This window comes from Nilaparvata lugens, chromosome 5, assembly GCF_014356525.2.
Source record: "Nilaparvata lugens isolate BPH chromosome 5, ASM1435652v1, whole genome shotgun sequence".
In the NCBI taxonomy this organism is placed as follows: domain Eukaryota; kingdom Metazoa; phylum Arthropoda; class Insecta; order Hemiptera; family Delphacidae; genus Nilaparvata; species Nilaparvata lugens.
The window spans coordinates 33,497,523-33,520,390 of NC_052508.1; the positions used below are offsets into that span (position 1 = coordinate 33,497,523).

At 34.6% G+C, this 22,868-nt stretch overlaps 1 protein-coding gene across 7 annotated transcripts in view; it reads left to right on the forward strand.

Moving 5' to 3' along the window:
• The window catches only part of LOC111055348 (apoptosis-resistant E3 ubiquitin protein ligase 1), a 205,746-nt gene extending 187,772 nt beyond the window's left edge, over positions 1 to 17,974 (forward strand). For all 7 annotated transcript variants that reach the window (XM_039428203.1, XM_039428204.1, XM_039428206.1 and 4 more), the window contains one exon: positions 17,096 to 17,974. In XM_039428203.1, the coding sequence (XP_039284137.1) occupies positions 17,096 to 17,198 (103 nt within the window). In that variant the 3' untranslated portion in view covers positions 17,199 to 17,974. The remainder of the gene's footprint in view (positions 1 to 17,095) is intronic.
• Positions 17,975 to 22,868: the final 4,894 nt, after the last annotated feature.

Below are 22,868 nucleotides of genomic sequence, written 5' to 3' on the forward strand. Positions count from 1 at the left end.
TTACACAAGTATGAAGAACGGCAGAATTGATAGTCGACATATCGTGATATCTCACACACGCATGGTCCAGGCACGCACCTCCAGCCTCCGTCTCTCTAGTGGGCTTATCAATACATTGTACCAGGCCAGCTCCTGACAGACTGTTCAGATACCGATTGGTAATGACATTATTTTCCAATAGGTCGATATTTATGTCACCCATTAGAATGCATTTCCTATCTTTTGGGATGTTTCTGTAATAATTTTCTACTTCAGTAATAAAATTATCAATGTTACTGTCAAATGTTCTGTATAATCCTAATAAATTGAATACTTCCCCGCGATAAATGAAATCAAGACTCAAGCCATAAACATCTCCAAGAGTTACCTCAGTTGCCGTTACTGATAACTGCTTATTAACATAAATAAGAACACCATCATTCTGGTTGCGATAGTTGTTAGTTCTGTATAGATCAAAGTCTGTCAGGTCGACCGTACCGTCGCACTTTGACAACCAACACTCTGAAGAAAATATAATATCAAATCTGGGAAAACTGAGTTTAAATAGACCAAATAATCTTGGAAACTCTTATTATAACTCCCTATGTTACAATGTAAAATTTTTAGGCTGTCAAGACCGGTACTACTGAAAAATGTGGAATATTCGGAGCAACCCCCAACCGAAAAGGAAAAGCCATCGTCACCCTCATCATCACTCAAACTATTCATTGTTGTTAGCAACGTTGATTCCAAGAACCAAGGCTTATTGGCCGAACTCGACCTACCGGCTATTTTATGTGTATGAATCTCATAGCAGTTTTATATTTTAAACCTCGCTGAATGCTATAGATAAACACTGGGTTCAGTTATTTGATTGGAACAATAGAATAACAATGCCTCTTCAAAGAATTAAAAAAGTTAAAGTTAAAATTTAATTATTGCTACTCAACTATTGCTTATCAAAAAACGGGTGATTGTCACATTCCTCGACCTGGCAAAAGCATTCGATTCTATTGATAGACATAAATTGATAGTGAAACTCCAGCACGCCGGCGTTGAATCCCTGGACTGGTTTATTAGTTACTTGGAAAACAGGTCGCAGTTTGTGTCCATCAACGGTACACAGAGTGACCCAAAAAGCATCGAGTATGGTGTGGTTCAGGGTAGTACCCTGGCCCCCTACTATTCTCTATCTATATCAATAACATAACTAGAGTAAATATTGAAGGGAAACTTTTGTTATTCGCCGATGACACTGTTTTAGTGTCGTCTGGAAGTTCTTGGGACGAAGTCTATGAACAGGCCTCCTCAGACCTACTAAAAGTTAAAAGGTGGTTTGACCAGAACACCCTATCATTGAATGTCGGAAAAACCAAGTCTCTGCCTATATACTTTAGACAGGATGGCGATCCTGGGCTGAGAAGGCTTGCAATACACTCCTGTGGTGATCTGCGGTCGGCCGCCTGCGGCTGTGACGAGGTTGAGCGTGTGGAGCAGTATTGCTACTTGGGAATAACAATTGATCACAAAATGAGTTGGTCCCCACACATTGTCATTGTTAAACGGAAATTGAGGAAATTATTGTATGCCTTCTCACGGCTGGCATGGTTGCTGGCTGCGGATCAGTGCAGGAGTGTGTATTTTGCGTATGTTCAGTCGCTGCTTCAATATGGTGTAGTGGCATGGGGCGGTGCCTCGGCCGCTGTGCTTGAGCCTCTGGCTGTCACGCAAAGAGCGCTTATAAAAATTATTCTAAAGAAACCAGTCAGATACTCGTCAGACCAGCTCTTTTCCGATTTCCAGGTCCTGGATATCCGCCAGCTTTACTTGAAATCCATCCTCACATTTATAAAAACAAATAAAACCAATATCTTTACAAACTTACAACATGATTATCAAACCAGACACCGAATAAATTACGGATATAACTTTCCCAGATCAACCTTAACGTCACTGAACAGTAACCCCTTTCTACTTGCCCATTTGATTTATCGAAACCTCCCACAAACAATCATAGATGCAGAAGAACTTGGTGCTGCCGCCTACAAAAAGAGAGTAGGTTTTTGGCTCCGCTCAATCGGCCGGGTGGCCGCCGCGGCGCTGCTGGAGTCGCCATATAGGTGACACGAAGCAGTTGGCACATGCTCAACCACAAACCTCACTAGTTTGTGATTTTGTATTCCAAGCCCTTCATGCCTCTCTCATTCATTTTAAATATTTATATTCTGCTTTTATATTGTACTTTCTATTTAAGGTTGTTAAATCGTCAGTTCAGATAGCTCACAAGAAGATGAAGTATTCTGAGTCGGGTACTTGTGCTGTGTGAATCATCATTCATACAGTTTGTATTTTATACATTACAGGATTTAACTTTTTTTTTTTATTTATAGGTTAAGCTTGAATCAATATAAATTATTGACTGTTTTTTTGCACTTGTATTGCCTGTATAGATTGTGTACTCTTTCCCCACGCACGGATCAACAGTCCATGCGGGGAAATAATTATTCCATAATTATTATTCTGTTCTATATTGTACATTGTTTTTGTATTGGAATAAAGAAATTGAATTGAATTGAATTGAACTAGACATACGGATTCAACTGTCATTGAGCAATCATAAATTAACACATCATTATTAGCATCTACGAATTCGTCGAAACAATGGCTCCATACAGTTTTTTCATTAGATATGCCATTCAAGATTAGAGGCATCTGGCGAGACACAAAGTGCTATAATTCCATTCACTATTAATATTCAATCAAATAAGTCTGAAATTAATAATAAGTAGCTTGTAATATAGTCTATTACTAGAAAAAACAGAGTACTACTAATCCAGAAAAGTGTACAGAGGGAGCTCCATATATATTTATTATTTACAAGACAACTAGACTACAAAATTACCTCATACCGTATTCCTTCTCGGTTTGATTTCAAAATTACTTCATATATTCCTTTTTTTATGATCGTTTGAGGCATGCGCAATTTTACATCGGCTGAACTTATAGTTCATTTTTATTGTGAGAATACTAAAGGCAAAATTATCGTCGGTATTGTAGATAAGATTTTAGAAAACTGCCTTGTGCCAGAGATTATGAGAGATTATATATATGTACATTCAAGAAATTGAAGTATATACCGATTTAATGCTGTCATTTGGGGAACCCCTAGAATATAGATACGGCTATCAGTACGATAAATTGGAGCTCGCTAAAATCAGTTGTAGGTTGATTATTTTAACGGAGTAAAAGCTTATTGTATTTCCTATAATGCACAGCGCTAGGGATACGTTTGAATAGCGATTAGGGAGTCAATTTTAATAAAGTACATAGCAACTCTTAATAATGGGTCCGTATCACAGAGACAAGTTCTCACAGAGACAAGTAGTGTTTTTGAACGATATTAGTGTCACAGAGACAAGTTTCATAGGAACAAGTAGTTTTATAAATGGCAGTCTCACAGGAACAAGTTCCCACAGAGACAAGTTGAGTCTCACAGAGACAAGGTGAGTCTCACAGAGACAAGGTGAGTCTCACAGAGACAAGGTCTGTTTCACTGGAACAAGTAGTGTCAGTGGAAAAAGAAGAGGGGTAGAGTCCCATTCGAACAAGTGTAGTGTCACAGAGACAAGGTCAGTCTCACAGGAACAAGGTTGGTGTGGTGTGTTGCCTACACATGAAGATGAAGGCATTCCATTTGCTCTAATAAATTGGATGTCATCTGTTTTTTAATATATATACATATATCATGGTGACATGAATAGAATAGAATGACTGCCTTTATTTTTCTTAGAAAGCGAAGTTAGGGCGCAGTCGACCCTCTCTTACACTCAACTCTCTATCAAGTATTTTAACAATACGAAAAATATAAATACAAATAATATGATTAAAAACAAACAATAGTTAAGTTATCTACTTATTTAAAATAATAACAAATTTTAAATTATTGAAAAGAAAGAGAAAAAAATGACATTGAAAATAGTACATAACAATGCTGAATGATAGTATTTTCTGATACTTCATCACTTTAGTAAAAAATAAGACACTACAGAATACAATACAGTAGGCCTACATAGCAACTGAAGTGTTTGCTATACATTTCATTTCCCACTGTTATTATCACTATGTAAATCTCGAAGTGGATAAGTAAATTACATTATGATTTATTTAAATAGTAAAATAGAATCCTCCTTCAATCAACAAACAACGTCACAAGCAACACTCCTTCAATCCACGTGACATACATATATAAATATATAATTTACATATGTTAATAATGTGGTGACATCATTTGAAGCCAGCTTTAAACGTTTCTCCTGTGGAGAAAAAATGATGAACTTAGTAGACTGTTTAGTGGATCCTAGACATTCAGATTCAAATCTATACATAACAATTGATTCCCCTTTTCATCCAGGATATTTGTGGTTTCTTAAAATTTCAATTTATTGACCGAGCGAAATGAGTTCTAAGATTCAAGTCGACGGCTTTGCTTTTCTCTTTATGTTTATATGTTCCGCAATTACGGCGAAACGCAGCAATAGATTACCATGAAATTTGACAGGTATATTTCTTTTTAAATTGTGCCTCGACGTATATACAAGGTTTTTTGAAAATTTTGCATTTCAAGGTTAATACAATAGGTAAAGTCTCCTTCGAACGCCAGTATTACAGTAAAAATCAGAATAGAATCATCCATAATAATTCAGCTGTTGAGTGGATTTTTAATTGCATGCAATAACGCATGCAATTAATATATCAATGTAACTTAGTAAAAAATCAGCTGTCGTGTTGACTATTCATTGCATGCAATGACGCATGCAATTAATAACGGAAAGAAAACATAGTATTTTCTCTCAACCTTTATCTGCTTTCAACTCGGTCTGACCTGTTGCCAGTAAGTTGAAGGAAATTAGATTTTGATGTTAGCATATTTTTGATACACTAACCCCAACAGCCATTAGGCGTTTTCACACCGACATCTTGCCGACACAACATACAAACAGGATTTACTCTTATGGACATTATGAGACGAGGTTGTGTTTTATAACTGCGCGAGGTCTACTGTTCATAGAACTACTAGTCCAGGATTAAAATGTTGTTTTACCAAAATCATCAAATATTTAATAATTCGATACAATGATACATGTACAAATGTGAAGCTGACTTGCACCGAGGTAGAATCAAATTAATCTTAAATAATTTAAAATATATTTCAAGTTGTTACGCTTCATTAATTCATTGAACACCTATTTTATCATTATGTGTTATCAGAACCTATTAGAATTATGTAGATTGCCTTTAATGAATAAATTGAGTTCCATGTAAATGTATTATTTCTACCAAACTCCAAAATAACTATTTCAATGTGACTTTTAATTGTTCAGTCAATATAAAATAATTTTGATTCTGCAGTAACTTATACATAAGTGATATCAATGTAAGAAAGAACAGATTTTATACTTCTAGATGAATGTAACAATATTGGAAAGATGTTATCCAACGGTATTTGAATACACCCCTGACTGTTACTGTATGGGAGTACCACCAGTAATTTATAAGTTTTCAATTCGTCAAAAGAGTGGTTATAGATAGAATAGTGTACTCAACGGTTATAATCTTCTCCTATCTATATTTTTTCTTCTTATTATTGTTCATCTTCTTCCTCTTCTTCCTTATTCTTCTGTCTCCTTTTTCTATTATCTTCTTCTTCTCGCTTGTTCTTCTTCTCCTCCTCCTGTCAACTTCTTCTTCTTCTTCTTCTTCTTCTTCTTCTTCTTTTTCTTCTTCCTCTAGCTTTGTCCGGCAAGGACTGACTTGTTTTTGTATTATGGAGTCCCTTTTGTATAAGGTACCAAGAACAATAACAGAGATATTTCCAGGGCTCTAGAGAATAATAATACTAATCCCCTCTGTCCTTTTGCCAAGTCGAAACGTGTAGCAACGTGAGTTGAAATGTATAAGTTAACCTAAATTTTTGAAGGCTGATCTTCGAATTGATAAAATTATAGAAACATGATCACAAGCAAATCCCTAAGAATATAATGGAGATCGAGACTATTCCTTTTAACAGAATCATGTTTCCTCATCATTATCACCATCCTCAGATTATACGAGTCAATCCATCCGGCGTATTCACGCATGATGTGTGCAGAAAATCTCACTCACACTGACTGTACAACTGTGAGATTAACTATTCTAAGTCAAGGACTCTAAGACTCTCTGTTGTGAGGCCGGGTGATATAATTATTCTCGAGTGACGTTTTCATGTGAAAATTTAGATTTTTCTCCCCTCACAGGTTTTTACCTTGAGCATTATTGTTCTAAAAAAATTGTGTATCATCTTCTTTTTCTATGTATGTAAATAATGTGTGTGTATGTTGAACAATAAACAATTTGAATAATCAAGATTGATATCCAGTTCTTCAAACTGAAAATAGATGCAGACGTGGATAACAAACAAATTAAACATACAATACTCCTCATATGCAGTTTCACAATTCTGTAGACAAAGTTAGAATAAATCAATAGAACAGTTAATTTCAATAGTGACACGTACTATGAAAAAAAAATCAAAATGGTACTGGCTCAGTAGAACAAGTAGAATAGTACTTTAAAAAGAACTCAGATATCCAAAGTTTCATTGACCGAGCGAAGTGAGGTCTAAGATTTAAGTCGACGGTTTTGCATTTCTCTTTATGTCCAAATATTTTTATGTTCCGCATTTACGGCGAAACGCGGCATTAGATTTCAATGAAATTTAACAGGTATGTTACTCTTTAAATTGCGCGTCAACGTATATATATACAAAATTTTTTAAAATTTTGCATTTCCAGGATAAAACAAAAGGAAAAAGAGTCTCTTTCAAACGCCAGTAATACCGTAAAAATCAGACTATAGAATTATTCATCATTAATCAGCTGTCGAGTAGACTATTAATTGCATGAAATGACGCATGCAATTAATATCCCAATGTTATTTGGTAAAAATCAGCTGTCGTGTGAACTATTGCAAGCGATGAGGCATTCAATATTGATAACTTAAAGTAGTTAGCTTGTTATTTTCTCTCGACTTTTCTCTGCTTTCAACTCGGTAAGTAGGTATTTCAACTCGGTATGATAGAAGTTTTTTACAACAAATTATTATCATTCTAATTATAATAATTATACTTAATATCAATAATTATTGACGATACATTTCAAACAGCCATTAGTGGCTTAGACATCGATATTTCGCCGACACATCATAACAGCACATAATTCACCCTGATGGAAGCTGTGGTTTTTAACTGCGCGAGGTCTACTGTTCACAGAACTACTAGTTATTTTTCCAACTGAATAGTTCAACAAATTCTATTGAGAGACATCAAAGGAAAATGCAAGGTGCTGCATTGTGATAAAGTTACGTTCGGCAGACGCCAGTGTGTTTTTTCGATGAAAATGGAAAAATATGTAACAGAAGCTCTGGCATCCAATTATATAATACTAGCCGTCAGGCTCGCTTCGCTCGCCATATCCGTCTAGCCAGGGGGGCGGAGCCCCCTGGACCCCCGACTGGATCGTCCAAGAATGAGATCAGCAGGCTCGCTTCGCTCGCCTGCATTTTTCATTTGAGCATTTTTATCATATGTTAGGACAATCCAGTCGGGGGTCCAGACTAAACGTCTGGCTAAACAGAATGGCGAGCGAAGCGAGCCTGACGGCTAGTAATATAATATTCCCAGGATTAAAGTAGCAGTGCCCAATCAATTTTTCCGCGATAAATGCATTTAAATCTTCAACTTGGTGCCAACCTAACAAAGTCAACTCAACTTAATGCCAACCTGACAAAATTATTAATTTAGTTGCCAGTTAACAACTGTTTTGAAGAGGTACTCTATCTAGATTATAGTTCTATAGTAACATATGATATGGAAATTTCAATTATAATTAAGAGATTGGGAGAAGAAGAATATACATGCTAAAAGACGAACTTTAAACCCTTAAAAACAACCCTTAGAGTTAAAATATTGCCAAAAGATCTCTTAGTGCGCCTCTAAAGGGCCAACTGAACATACCTACCAAATTTGAACGTTTTTGGTCCGGTAGATTTTTAGTTATGCGAGTGAGTGAGTGAGTGAGTGAGTGAGTGAGTCAGTCAGTCAGTCAGTCAGTGAGTGAGTGCCATTTCGCTTTTATATATATAGATTTTACCTGATTTCATGAAGAGTATGAATGAACGCAACTTCAGATCTCATCGAAAGTTTTAAAGATTGATTTCTCTAAAAGTGCTTTTTACTCAAAGGAATAGTATATTCAACATTACTTCACATGAATGGTATAATGTTTTCTTTCCCTGTGTGTTGGGGATTTGTTACTGTGGGCTGTGTATTTTTTGTTCGACCATTTAGATTTTTTGACAAGTTCCAGATCCCCCTGATTTAGGTGAGCAGTGAATGCTATTCAATCTATCTATCTATCTATGCATGTAACTGCTTCATGAATTTGAAACATGAAACACCATTATGTAATGCACTTACCAAATGCAGTCCCAAAATAAGCACTACCAAATGCACTTCCAACTGGACAGTTGGGTTAAGCAAGCTTGAAGTTAGTTGAAGGCTAGCTGACATTCCCCTACACTTATGGAGGCTTATAACATTAATCCATTGTACCTTGTTGTTCAATATTGTTTTTTCTCTATAATTAAACAAAATGAAATAATTTTTCTCTCCACAGATGCAAATCTTAAACCACAACCACATCTGCAAAGAAAATTAGTTGTAAATAGGCTACAATAGGACATGGTTGACGGGATCAATTCTACTTACTTATTATAATATTCACTCTATAGTATTCACTGATTTTCCAGATTTGAATGGAATAAAAAGCTTTTCAAAAAGACAGAATATAGGTTCAAAGTTTCGATCAGTGATTTACTTGTCAAGTGATCAAATTGACTATATTGATTGTTTTTCATAGAGGGATAAACTGAGAAATAATAAATACAAGTTTTATAAAAATTGTTCTGTATTAAAAATTTGCCTGAAAACAAAATTATCAAAATAATCTATCACTTTTAAACAAAGTAGGATATATATAGACATAGCATGTTACATTATTATTGTATCAACGGTAAAATAATACTATTAATTGACAAAATTAAATATCATTTGCATATTTTATGTAGTATTGAAAAGCAGTAGTAATCTACTTAATTGCTTCTTAAATTTCATATTTCTTTGATAAATGATTCTTCTTAACTAAGTAGGAAATATACAGCCATCTATTATAGAGATGTTCAGTTGTCAAGAATCAATTAGTACTCAAAGAAAAATCATGTGTGTAGGCCTACTGGCCTAATTATACTAGTGAAATATTAAAAGAAAGATTAATTATTAGTAAGATGATGAATAATAAAGATCAATTATAATGGGAATTATTGATTACACAAAAAATATGAGTACACATTTCAATTTTATTATTATTATTAGCTTATGGCTTTGAAGGGCGGGGAGACCCAAGGATTGTTCCACCTCGCCGTATGTAGTACAAAGTAAGGGGTTAACCAGACACTATTATAGGAAGCTATCACTTGAAATTTACACTTTTCCCTTCGAAAAGTGAAAATCAATAAATTAACTTAATAGAGTCTTCCTTGAAAACTTCCAATCCAAGACAAAAAATTTTATGTACAGTATTATATTTTACAATAAAAATCAAATCTACTACTAGCTTAAGTAGGCTACTCGAATGTATAATGCTAGTAGAATGCTTTTATTCTTGTACCTGATATTTTTCTATTGTATTGGCTCAAAGAGCATGAAATTGAGAATGAGATGAAGTTAAAGTGAGCTTTGTAGAATAAACACAACATTCAAATATTTGGATCCTGAATATAAGAGTTTGGTACATTTTGTAAAGTACTGCTAAAATTTGCAGGCTGTAGAGTCGATTAAATTAATTCTTTTACACAGCTGTGCACAAGAAAGGTGGGCAGGTACCCGTCTTTTATATTCAGAGCTGCAGTGATAAGTGTCATATCCAGCTTTACTGAATATTAGAATGCAAAGGGTTCAAATTTTCCTGAAGTCATGATAGAACATGTGAACAAAATGCAACTCTGATAACTTCTGATAACTCTGATACGAAGTGGCATTGAGGCGCGAATTGCACACTCGCGTACATTACATTTTAAATAGATACGCGTTTGGTCGCTGGAGGTCACCCGATAGAAAAATCCATCGTCAATATGATATAATGTAGTATTGCGGAGCGTTACGATTTCCTTGACCAATTCCATGTCGACTGAATGTGTTTTGTCAACTATTGAACTCGCAACGCAAACGCATAGGTAGCATCCTCGTAGAGGGGAGGCAAACAATACTGAACAAAAATCTATTTTTTCCAGGAAGGGTACAATATAGAAAACACATGTTAAATATTTCCTGCCGCCAAAGTGCAGTACTTTATACCTGGCAATAGAATTTTTAGAAATAGAAGCATTTGGTTAACTTTGGTTTTACGCTTCAGTGAACATAGTCTATGAGCAGGGTAGTTCTACCTGGACACCACCGATGACAAATTGACCGGGCTTTCCAGAAGTATCTAACGGGAAACATTTGCTTTGTTTCATGGAAGCAAGGCACTGTAATACTGAATGAGTATTTATAGTTCTATAAAGCAAGGCCTTTTGGTTCTAATACCCGAGACGTCAGTCTGCAGATTGTTGTTATGGAATGCAGAAAACTTCTTTCACCACCCTTAGACAATAAATGCTGTTTCAAAAGATTGAAAAGATAGCATGCCGCTTCCAAAATCTATGGATATGGTTTATGTACATATGGTTTATATATATATATATATATATATATATATATATATATATCTGTGAGTGTAGCGTAAGGGACACACTATTATTCCTCACCCACCATATAGCATAATTATAATATATCGAACTCTGTCACTCCCACTCAACCACATCACTCTCTTACACATACCCTCTCCTTCGGGCTCACTCTCTCCCACTCTCACTCACTCTCTCTCTCTCTCTCTCTCTCTCTCTCTCTCTCTCTCTCACTCTCTCTCTCTCTCACATGATAATGAATTAAAACGCAGATTTCTGTCTTTGACACTAATATCATGCTTTAGTTAGATCAATAATGTTTCAATTGCCATCTAAATCTAGGTGAACTATTTGTAACACATAAACTAATAATTAAAACCACCCTAAATAAACCTTGATTAGTCCCAACCGATATGGTTTACAGTAACTTTAAGGACATGACAATAAGACAATAATTGTGGGTTGGAAACGTAATTTTGAATATTTATTATAATAAAATATAATCCCATTTTTCTGGTGCTCCAAACTCGTTATTTAATAATAAACCTACAGTTTAAGAGCCATCACTGATGAATATGTCACTTAGTACCGTATAAATACAGAAGAACAAAAATCATAAACCTTATTCCGGGACACTTTCTCATTAATTCTTAATTCTCGTATAGCCTATGTGTGTGATAAACGAAATTTGAATTTGAAATCACAACATTTTTTGAAAAACATACAGTTTTGAATTACGTGCTTATTCTACGAAAATTGAAACCCCTTACTTAGCTGGCGTCTAGGAATAAGAAATATATTGACCGATAAATACAAACAATTTGGATGTAGATTAGGCGAATAGGCCTTGTCTAAAGGATTCAGCTTATAGTCTGTTATACAATAAATGAGCAATAATTCAATTCATAACATCTTAGTAGTCATCTTATGAATAGTGTAATCATTCATCAAATCAGTCTTATCAAGTCATAATTATCATCACCCAGTACAATTGAATAAATTAAGTCATACATTGAAAAAAGACATAAACTATTTATAAACTCACAGCACTGAATATCACATTTTCAACAATTTGAAATTAATTTACGGAACAATAAGCATTTTCATTCAGAATTAGATTTAGTGCGTTTTTTAATTTATTCAGAGGCAAGTTTCTTCTAATATAAGATAAAGGCAGATTATTGAACATGGAGTACACTAGATAGGAATAAATTTCAAGCTCTTACTCAATCTGACATTAGGAGTTACAATACTCTAGTAGTCCAGATAACAGTAGACCTCACTGAACATCCTTTGCAATGTGGTAACGAGAATATTCAGCCATCTACTAGAAATGCTATCTACTAGGAATAAAGTCATTGTAATAATATCAGGGCTTTTTTAAAATGTTTGCCAATGGCCCCACTAAGAAATCTGATCAGGCTGGTTGGAGACTTCCAATCAACCATACATTACATTACATTACATTACATTACCAGGGCTACCAGACATTGTTTTGCAGTAGTCGTACTATATCATAATGGAAAAAGTAGAACTTTGATATGAAAGTAATGAACTCACTCCGCTACAAATAAAATCTATTGGTGTGCTAATCTAAATGTTGCACTACTTCAATCCTGTAAAAATGAATACCAGTATAATACTTATTCTGAATTGATGGAATCCCAAGTCCCATTGCGCTTATGATAATTTTAAATGTTACTTTATTAACTCAGTAAGTTCAGAAAGTTATTGCTCAGTTGAATCAGAGCTACGATTAAAAAGATGATTTGGGAATTATCAAGTGGCACTTTTTGTTTTTCACTGGGATTTTCATTTTGTAACATGTAGAGACGCTTGTAGAACAACAATCTGTTAAATTTTTTATGGGAAAGATTTCATGAGGAAAATGAAGTTTTTCATTGACATTATCATCCGTAACTCGGAACGCCATGATAAATCTTGGCATCTAAAGCTGCGTTTACACCAAAGTTATTAACGAAATGTTAATAACTTAATCCTCACAGATTATTATAGATTGAACGGCACATGAAAAACACATATGTTCATCATGTGTATGATAAGTTATGTTCAATCAAATAGAATCTATAGAATCTATTGGTGTTGACGCAGCTTTACTCTGTGACTGTCTGGAGCTAATATTATATCAATTTGAATTTACAATTCGAGACCGCAGCTCGAAAAAAGAAGAGATGATTAGCTCATAATATCGGGGACCGAGCTTCGCTCAGGAGTACAAAAGCATAAACAATTTATTACGAAAGAAGGAATTATAATGAAAAACCATTTTGGCCATGTGGTTTTTAAGAAGCGGTGATGAATAGGTCAGTGGTAGGCTATTTGGCTTTTATATATTCCATTTCATATTCATATTGATTATTCTTTCGGGTTGAAGGTTATATGTATACGTATTAGATATATTGGAATAGTTATCTTGGAGTTTGGTAGAAATATATTACATTTGCATAGAACTCAATTTATTTATTTATTTAAGTTATCTTCTATCTAATTCTAATAGGTTACCAACCCATCCCTATCTTATATGATAAACCTTCAATCATAATCATACTCCTGCATGATTAAAAAACAGCAGACATTCAATTTACTAGAACAAAAATAATGGAGTGCCTTCAAGTTCAGATGTAGGCAACACGCCTAACTTCTTCCTACATTCGCTACCTTGTCTCTATGACACTGACCTTGCTTCTGTGAAACACCTTGTTCCAGTGGAAACTTGCTTCTGTGAGACTGCCATTTATAGCGCTACTGCTTTGGACGGAGACCTTGTCTCTATGAAACTGCTTGTCTCTGTGGGAACTTGTTCCTGTGAGACTGTCATTTATAGAAATACTTGCTCCTGTGAAACTTGTCTCTGTGACACTAATATCGTTCAAAACCACTACTTGTCTCTGTGAGAACTTGTCTCTGTGAAACATCCCCTTAATAATCAATAAAAATGCAATAATTTGCGGCTTAATGTCATTCGAATTATGTCAATTTCTTGTTGATTGATATACTTCAATTATTGATCAAATAAATTAATGATTTACTCCTATCTAGTTATAGTGTACAGAACAACATGCTATAGAGAGGATATAAGAACAATATTATGATATGCATATGTTTGAATATACTAGCATATTATAAATTAATTTTATTAAGGTATGATTAATATACGGATGATTATTACTAAGGATGAATATAGATCGACACTTAATTAATGGCATGCTAAATAGCGTTTTGGGATATATTTCATGACTGAACTGATGATGATTAGTTAGTATAGACTTCGAGTTAACCCTGTTCATAGCACTTTGCTTGTTAGATAGAGCCAGACAGTATGAAGTGTAAAAATGTGACGATAACTCAAAATGAAAATACAAAAAAGTATACAAAAAGTCACGATACGGCATTTGAAGTCACTAAATCACGGATCCGGATCCATCACGGATCCGGAAGGGGCGCTGCTCCGGCGAAACCTGGGCCATCACTTTGCAGTCCGATGTCCATACTGACAGTAGCTTCCCGTCCTTCATCAATTTCCTAGCGGCGGTGAAAGTAGCCCTCGTTTCAGGTGTGAGGTGTTCATTGAGGTAGATTTGAGTTTCAGGAAACGATTGTCTGAGTTCATGTGCTGTGAGTGTGCCCTTGTGTCTTCTTGCTCTCAGCCATATATTTTTGGTAATTCGAGATGTAAAGTGAACTACAATGGACAGCGGTTTCGCGTCTCCTCTCCTACCCTGTAGCCTGTGCGCCGCACATATGTGTGAGTTGTAAAAGTTCAATTGTAGGGTCCGGGCTATCTCACTCAATATTTCCAGAGTATTTTCGCTGTAAGTAACAGGTACACCGGTTATCAGGATATTATTTTTACGCGTATATTGCTGAAGGTCCTGTACGTTATCTTTTACATGTTCCAGTTCCTTTTTCAGACGGACGTTTTCTTCTTTCAATGCGTTGACGGTTTCACTCGTTTCATCACACTTACTCTGGACTGCCTGAAATTGTTCCTTCATGTGTTCCCACATTTCCTTATTTTTATCCCACTTTTCGTTTGTTTCCTTCCTGAAATCGGTGATTGCCTTCATTAATGCAGCGTTCGATGGTTCGTGATCCACTGTTTTGTTAGCTCCTGTGGCTGGTGTTACACACTTATCACACTTCCACTTTTTATTCCGAGTAGTAAGACCAGTGCAGCTCAAGTGGTATTCAGACTGACAGTCTGAACATTTAGCACCATCCTTCGTGATCTCCGATTGACACTTAACACACTCCATAACGCCGAACTTGACCTACTCGAGAAATAGCACTTTGTTTCTATTATTAGGTTATAAATAATTAAGAGAGTAGTCTAACAATACGACCGCTAGTAGAAATTCGATTTGAAGGTTAATATTCAGTACAGTAGTAGCCGGCCGGCCGGTTCAAGGTAGCAGCCTAAGAGCTCGATAAGATTGCTTCCGATCGCATCGGCTGCCCGATCAGAACTGAAGTCATATTGAAATTTTTAATTTGTTAAGCATCTCACATATATTTCTACTAGAGGTATTATTCATATTATTTTGTGCTACAATAAAAACTTTTTGTCTACTGAAGCGTTGCACGGTATTATGAAAAAAGGTTTTTAATACCCATAGTCGGTCTTTTCAACTAGTTTCCTCAATGCTTTTTCATATTCTGGTCAGCTTTTGTCACTAACTTTGTGGTTTGCTGGATTTTTTTGTTTTTTGCAATTAGCACATACTTCTTTCTGTTTTTATTTGGACATGCCTTGATTTCATGACCAGTTTGGGCACAGTGGCTGCATGTGTTTTGTTGCTGATTACAGTGACGGCCAATATGATTTAATCCTTGGCAGCGGAAGCATCTACTAACAGACACATAGTCCTTAACGTTGCTCGAAGACCAATCTATGTATACTTTCCTCATATTTTTGAGTCTGTTCCTTATATCTGCTACACATTCCCCACGCCACCCAATTAACCTGATTTTTGTCTTTTGGACCAATCTTGAAAATTGGCTTGAATGAATTTTTGAATTGCTCGATCTGCATTGAATCTTGCAGATTCCTATTATAAACTTTGTTGACTAATTCTTCCTTACTCAGCTCGGCAGGGATTATAAAATTACTAATTTAGGTCGTATTTTATGTGGCTCACTTACCTCAAATTCAGCATTTCTTAGTGTAGACTCACCAAAAATTTTATTTTTGTCCACACTAGAGTCCATCACTAGAAGCATCCCCCCACCCCGCACATTGATCGCTTTTTTTATTTTCAATGAGTTCTCATTGGAAACAGTTTTTTCACAATTTTTTTCAGGTTGTCACTTATTTCTGTCTCTGTGCCCTGGATGTTCTTCGGTTTAATCAAAACAGTTTTTTCCTTGGGTATTGGTCTGCTCCTCTGTTCACTCATTTTCTCGGCAGTTACTCCTCGTTTCTTTTCTTCCTTCTTCTTGGGTAGTTGAACCGTTTCGGCGTAGGTTGGCTTATTCTGGATTGGTGTTGGAATTGAGAAGTTTGATGTTAGCTTCTCAATTTTTTCCTCAATCTTGCTGAGTCTCACATCTATCCTCGTTTTGTCAGCTGCCACTTCACTGCTCTCACTGGTTTTTCGTGCCATGGTTTTCAATTCAAAACACAGCTCCAGAAAATACTCGTAGTCGGCCTTAGATATTTTTCTCTTCTCAAATAGTTTTGAGCCCCACACCTTGAAAGATAATTGTAATTTCTCAAGTTCATTATATTTATCACTCGACTCCATTTGTCCTGAATTATTTATATTTTCACTTTCTTCACTCGACTCCATTTGTCCTGAGTTATTTATATTTTCACTTTCTTCAAACTCCGATGCTAAAAATTGTGATAGTTTTTCTGGTGATTCCATTTCATACCGTTCCGAGCGTTGACCCAGTTTCACGAATCACTAACGAATACTATTTCACCAACGAAAATTTTGTACACTCACGCAAAATTTTGCTGACTGAACTAAAGACTACGACTAACAATGAAAACGATGTTCACTCTACGACTGCTGAACTAAATGCTCAAACTATTTTTTTGATGAGCATGAGCAAAAGGTTTTAAACCTTTGCTCAAAGGTTTACTCATAAACGTTTATTCATAGAAAATGAAGCAAATGCTCAACTTTATTCATATGGCCCATTGTGGTGCGTTTACAAAGCCTCTAAATTAACTTTTTGGTGAGAGCTACTCTTATTTATCAGAAAATTGAAAATTTAAGCTCCTTTTTTAAAAACTTTTATTTAATTAGCGTACTTTTTGTTTTGTTGGCAGTTTCAACCAGCTGTGCCTACCAGACTATGAGAGCTATGAGCATTTTGAAAAAGCACTTCTCCTGGCAATCAGTGAAGGAACAGAAGGATTTGGCATGATTTGAATTTGCTGCTCCAACTGCGTTCAAATTACGAATTATTTAAAAAAAATTATTTATGAAACAGTGCAAATAGATAATGTTAGATTTTGTCAGCATTGTATATTGTGAATGAGGAAAGTTTTAATGTATAAGTGGTAGGATTGTGCATAGAATTATGTATAAATATGATTGACAATATCATATAATTGCTCTATGATAAGCTTTTGAATTGCAAATTGAAGAATTTGGTATCATGTAGTAGACCTTGATAATGATTTAGCTTATAGGAATTTGGCGTCGTTAATTTGAATTTGGCAGTGAAATGAAAATAATGTTGATTCATTTTTCACTTCATATACTTCTCTGCTCGATACAATTCGATTACTAATTAAAATCAACTAGATAGAAATGACTGGTTATTCCACTATTATCGAAATATTTCAAATTCTTAAATGATCTATCACTCACCTTTTATACCGCACTGTAATTTCATAATTACTTTCCGTAGATAATCTGAAATAGTATATAATCTTGTGGATTTAAGTGAAGGCCGATATGGAGAGAATTGGAGCAACCGAGGAGGACGCGGAGAATCGAGAGAGATGGAGGTGTATTGTTGGTGCGGCTAAATATCTACTTAGATATGTATGGCCATGGCAGTAAGTGAGATTATCTAAAACTATTCTATAATAATTCATAGAAAGAAGAGCCAAAAACAATAAGTTTGTGTGATTATAAAAGTGATTATTCAGATCAGCTTTACGGTGTACGTTCTGTGTACAGTAAATTGTTCCATCACGTGACTAGTGCAAAATGTTCCCATGGAACGCCATTTCAAAATCGTTGGTTCAAGCTTTTGGCGCGCACATATAAAGTTGATTTACTCTAAAATGTGTCGTTTACTAGCTGCGTGAATGAAGAAATGCTGTTTTTCAAACTTACCGTCTAGAAAAGTGTGCATTTCTTTTATTTCAACTTTTCTATAGAGAAAAATTCATTTCATGAATGGTTATCAAACATATTATTATTGGTTATGTATTCTACGGCTATGCTATGGTAAACAAACAAACTATCAGCGCATGCGCAGAGAAGCAAGCAGACTACAATAAACGACCAATGAGAGCTCAGATAGTTGGAACTGTACCAGGTCGGACAATTTACCACGCTTCGACTGTGGGGCAGGAATTTGGAACTGGAACTGGTTTCTGGTACAGAATCTGTCAAAACTCTTCTCATTGAACGCGGAACTTTTTACCTGGTAAATTGTGAATCGGACAATTCAGCACATTCCATGTAGGCTACACAGAACGGGCCCATTGTTCCACTTGTAAATTCCAGTTCATAATGGTGGCTACTATAGTGAGGTCCACGTTATAATGACAGTATTTGATCAACTTTGGTTTTGCTATCCTTGTCCATCATTCGACAAAGACGGTGGTACTATCCTTTTCTAGGTCCACAACGATGACAATTATGGTTTTGACAGTGTAGAAATATAATTAGTTAATGCAGAGAATCGGCATTGCTATTCTTCTATCTTTATTCACTGTCATTATAACGTGGACCACACTAAATGAATGGGTCTTGCTCACTCTCGCACGCGCATGTTTTATACATCTTTTCTCGGCTCCCAGAATCGAGTATTTTATTCTATAGCTATTTAATGTACAAGTAGCATATTGTATTGATGTATCTGGTATGCAACCACTGTTCTCCTCCCCATCAAAGCAGAAATAATCGAGTTTTAAATATACATTTTTTAAAAACTTATTGTTTATTGGCCAGTGATTCCAATTATAATTTTTTCTAATATTCATTTCGATTGTCTCAATTCAAACTAATGGAGTCTTCAACTCCCAATTCGCTTCGTCAGTTCTTCAACTTGAATCATTCTAAAATAGACGGCATGAAATATTAAGAAGTTTTAAAGAACTTGCTGATTATATCAGTTCTTGATTTCAACAAAAGAGTAAACATGATGAAGAGTTGCTAGTAGAATATAGTACAGTAACGTCACATGGCAGAAATAGAAAGTTGGGTCTGAATTGAATTCCATAAGTAATCCATCAATTTTCAAAATTCCATCAGAATCAAATTCCCTTTTTCAGTAAACATACTTCTCATGTCCTTTCTTGTTGAAATCATTGTTATCTGCTGCTCAAACATGATTCGCTCTATGAAATACGCTCAAAACTTTTAGTAATAGCCAATTTTGATAACGTCTGATACGTAACCTATATAAGATCCATCATCTGAAATTATAATATAATTCATGAAATTATAAATTATAACAACCTTCATCTGGAACCTCCTCATAATAGCCCAGTCAATAAAGGTTTTTTCGATCCGAAAATTAAATAAAAGCTGAATCTTCTACCATCGATAGAAACCTCCCAGAGGGTCATTCTCCTAAAAGTCCCAAGAAATCCCCTTGGAGCTTTCCCCCCTAGCACCCCTCAAAGTTGAAAAATGCAGGTAATCACGGAGAATCAATTATCTCTGTACCCATTGATCGGAAACAGCTCTATTATATGCCATTCGATTTGTTACATTATGGACTACAATATTAGTTATATTCATTTTTTCAATAAAATTAACAGTTTTCTTGATAAAATAATATATATGTAAAAATTTAGGGGGTTTGCGATTTGATTTTTTTGTTTTCTTCAATTAACTTCGAAGCAAGTAGTTTTAAAGAAAAATGAGACAAATAATCAATGTAGCCACTCTTATTGCAAATCCATTGATGTATATTGTTATGTATTTGCGATTCAAGTTGACGGTGTGGAAGGGGAAACAGCCGACGCGGCTGACTCCCTTCACCATAGTAAACAGAATAATACTGCTGTCTACATTGCATCTCATTTACAGTATGTTGCTCGAAACAATCAATTTTGTCTATTGTTTTGACATGCGCTGTATATAGATTCTCACTTTTCAATACTCTTAAAAAATATTACAATTTTCATGATTTAAACATGCTCATGATAAAAATCAGGATTTCGTTGTTTTCTCACAGAATTTATTATATTAATTTGAAGTGTGCCTTCTCCATACGAGTCAGAGGTAACACAATTTGATAACTCTAGTTTCAGATATTGATGTTTTTCAACGAAGTTTCATGATATATTATGTGTCCGACTCCTTCTTCTCATCCTTATTCTGTGAAAAATGAAGATTCAAAATTTATTTTTGTAGCTTTTCTTGTGTTTTAACTTGTTTCATCACTCTTTATAATTTAAACACTTGATAATGGAATGAATATCATCAGATCACGTGAACCAAAAAATGTTCAAGCTGAAAGTAGATTAATTTGTTGCACATTCGGTTCAAATATTAACAAATGTTACCAAATATTATCACATATAGTGAGAACGAATTATTCTGAAACTTACTATTCTCACTGAACATGAAGAGGCAATACCAAGCCAGAATCGCAGTTCCGTTCAAATCATTATTATCAGAGCTTTCAAATTGATGCTATGTAACTAGGGATGTTATCCCCATCTCACAATTTCCCTATTTATCCTTATCCTGATTAAGAATAAAGTAGTTGATCTCTATAATGACAAAAATCAATGTACAGTACCTATAATAAATAGTAAAAATAACAACATTTCTAGTAGTAATGCAACTTTTTCTAGGTATGAATTTCAAGGCTCATAAAATGACTTTTTATCAATCACAGGCAGATGTTTAAACTGTTTATATTGTACATTGTTCGACGTAAGATAAGCTACATCTTTAAGGTAACCAACTTATTTAGGATTATCATGTTTATGAATGAAAGCGAGACTGTGATAGAAGATTGGTCAAACTGAAATATAAAGATTATAGACAATCCATATTTCTGATCAACTATAATTATAAATGATAGTATCAAGCCGTAATGAATTGAGCAACTGAATTTCAAAGTTACTATCAGTCACTGTTCAAATCGCACTGTGATTTCCTTTTACTTCCAAATGGATTGAATTGCCTCACTCTTCAACGTAACAATTATTGAAAAAAAAAACAGTGGAATGTGAAAGTCATCCAAATAGCATTTGAATTTCAATTTTCAGATCATGAAATTCATAGAAAACTAATTCTTGAAAGAATAGTGATGAATTGCAAACAGTGCAAGTAACATTGATACAAAGCGATACAATGAAAGTCAACACGATTAATTTAATATTGGACTTATCAAATTTATATTATTTATAAAGCTTATGAAATGTAAAACCAACATTTTAAATTTTCTCTACTGGAGCAAAACATCGATAGAAAATAAAGAAGAGCCAATCATAAGCACAATATACTTGTGTACTAGAATTCACTTGAACTAACTCATCACTTCAACCCTTCAATGATCACAATGAACTGGAATGGTATAAAAACCATGGAATTGATAATCAGGTACAATTTTCAAATAGCTTCACCCAACTAAATCTGTGAATGCTAAGTCATAAGAAATCATGTTCGATAGATTCAATTTGAATGCTTCAAATAGAAAATGATCTATTCTTTTGGTGCCCTAATCAAAATCAATTTCAATCAACATTAATCGACATAAAGAAAAGCTTCTGCCAACCTTGTATAGTGAATGACAAGATGCGAGTGGACAACATGTTAACAAAAATAATAGAAGATAATGAATCGTCTCTCAATTAATCTTATACGGTAGGGTACTTTGTGGTTAAATGTGAAACACTTTCATGATTTTCCTACCTTTTATGCATGCTTAATCTTCCTTAATTTGTATTTTTGCATGGCTTTCATCTTTAGAATCTACTGAATTTTCATATTGGACTGTCTAAATAATCTAAATTCAACTAGTAAGAACGGAAGATAAGCTACTTTACAGAGAGAATCATAGAAAGTTTCGACTCAACAAGCCCAATGTATAATTTTTTTTATGCCTCAGCCGTCATATATATTTGGCTCAACTGAAGGTATATTATCAACCTGGCCTGAAGAATATTAACTGTAGAAAACAGCAAACACTGCACGCTATGATTTTTCAGGAAATTGCCACTGTTAACACTATTGTAATCTATGATTTATCTCAGTTTTTGACATAACTTATGATAAATTTTAGCATAGAATTATGATCATACACACATATTTTAAATATGAATTATATTATGTAATAGTATGAATATTTTATCGGTTGCAAACAATATCTTTGTCTGTCATAGAATTCATGATTTAGCAGATCTATAACAACAAAATGATTTTAGAGAATTTAGAGAATTAAAATGTGAAAAATTAGTTTCATCGCATATCAAAAAAATAGAAATTGTTTCGAGCGCCATAGTGTGAATAAGATGCAACTTAGAAAGCAGTAGGCCTACTACTGTATTTTACTGTTTACTATGGTGAAGAGAGTCAGCCACGCCATACCGCGTCGACTGTTTCCCCTTCCACAGCATCAAATCGAATCGCAAATGAATAACAATATAAATCAATGGATTCGCAATGAATGTGGCTACATTAATTATTTGTCTAATTTTCTTTAGATTATTTGCTTCGAAGTTAATCGGAGAAAACAAAAATCAAATCGAAAAACCCCTAAATTTTTACGTATATATTATTTTATCAAGGAAACTGTTTGATTTATTGAGGAAATGAATACGACTAATATTTTAGTCCATAATGTAACGAATCGAATGACATATGATAGATTTTTTTCCGATTAATGGTTACAGAGAT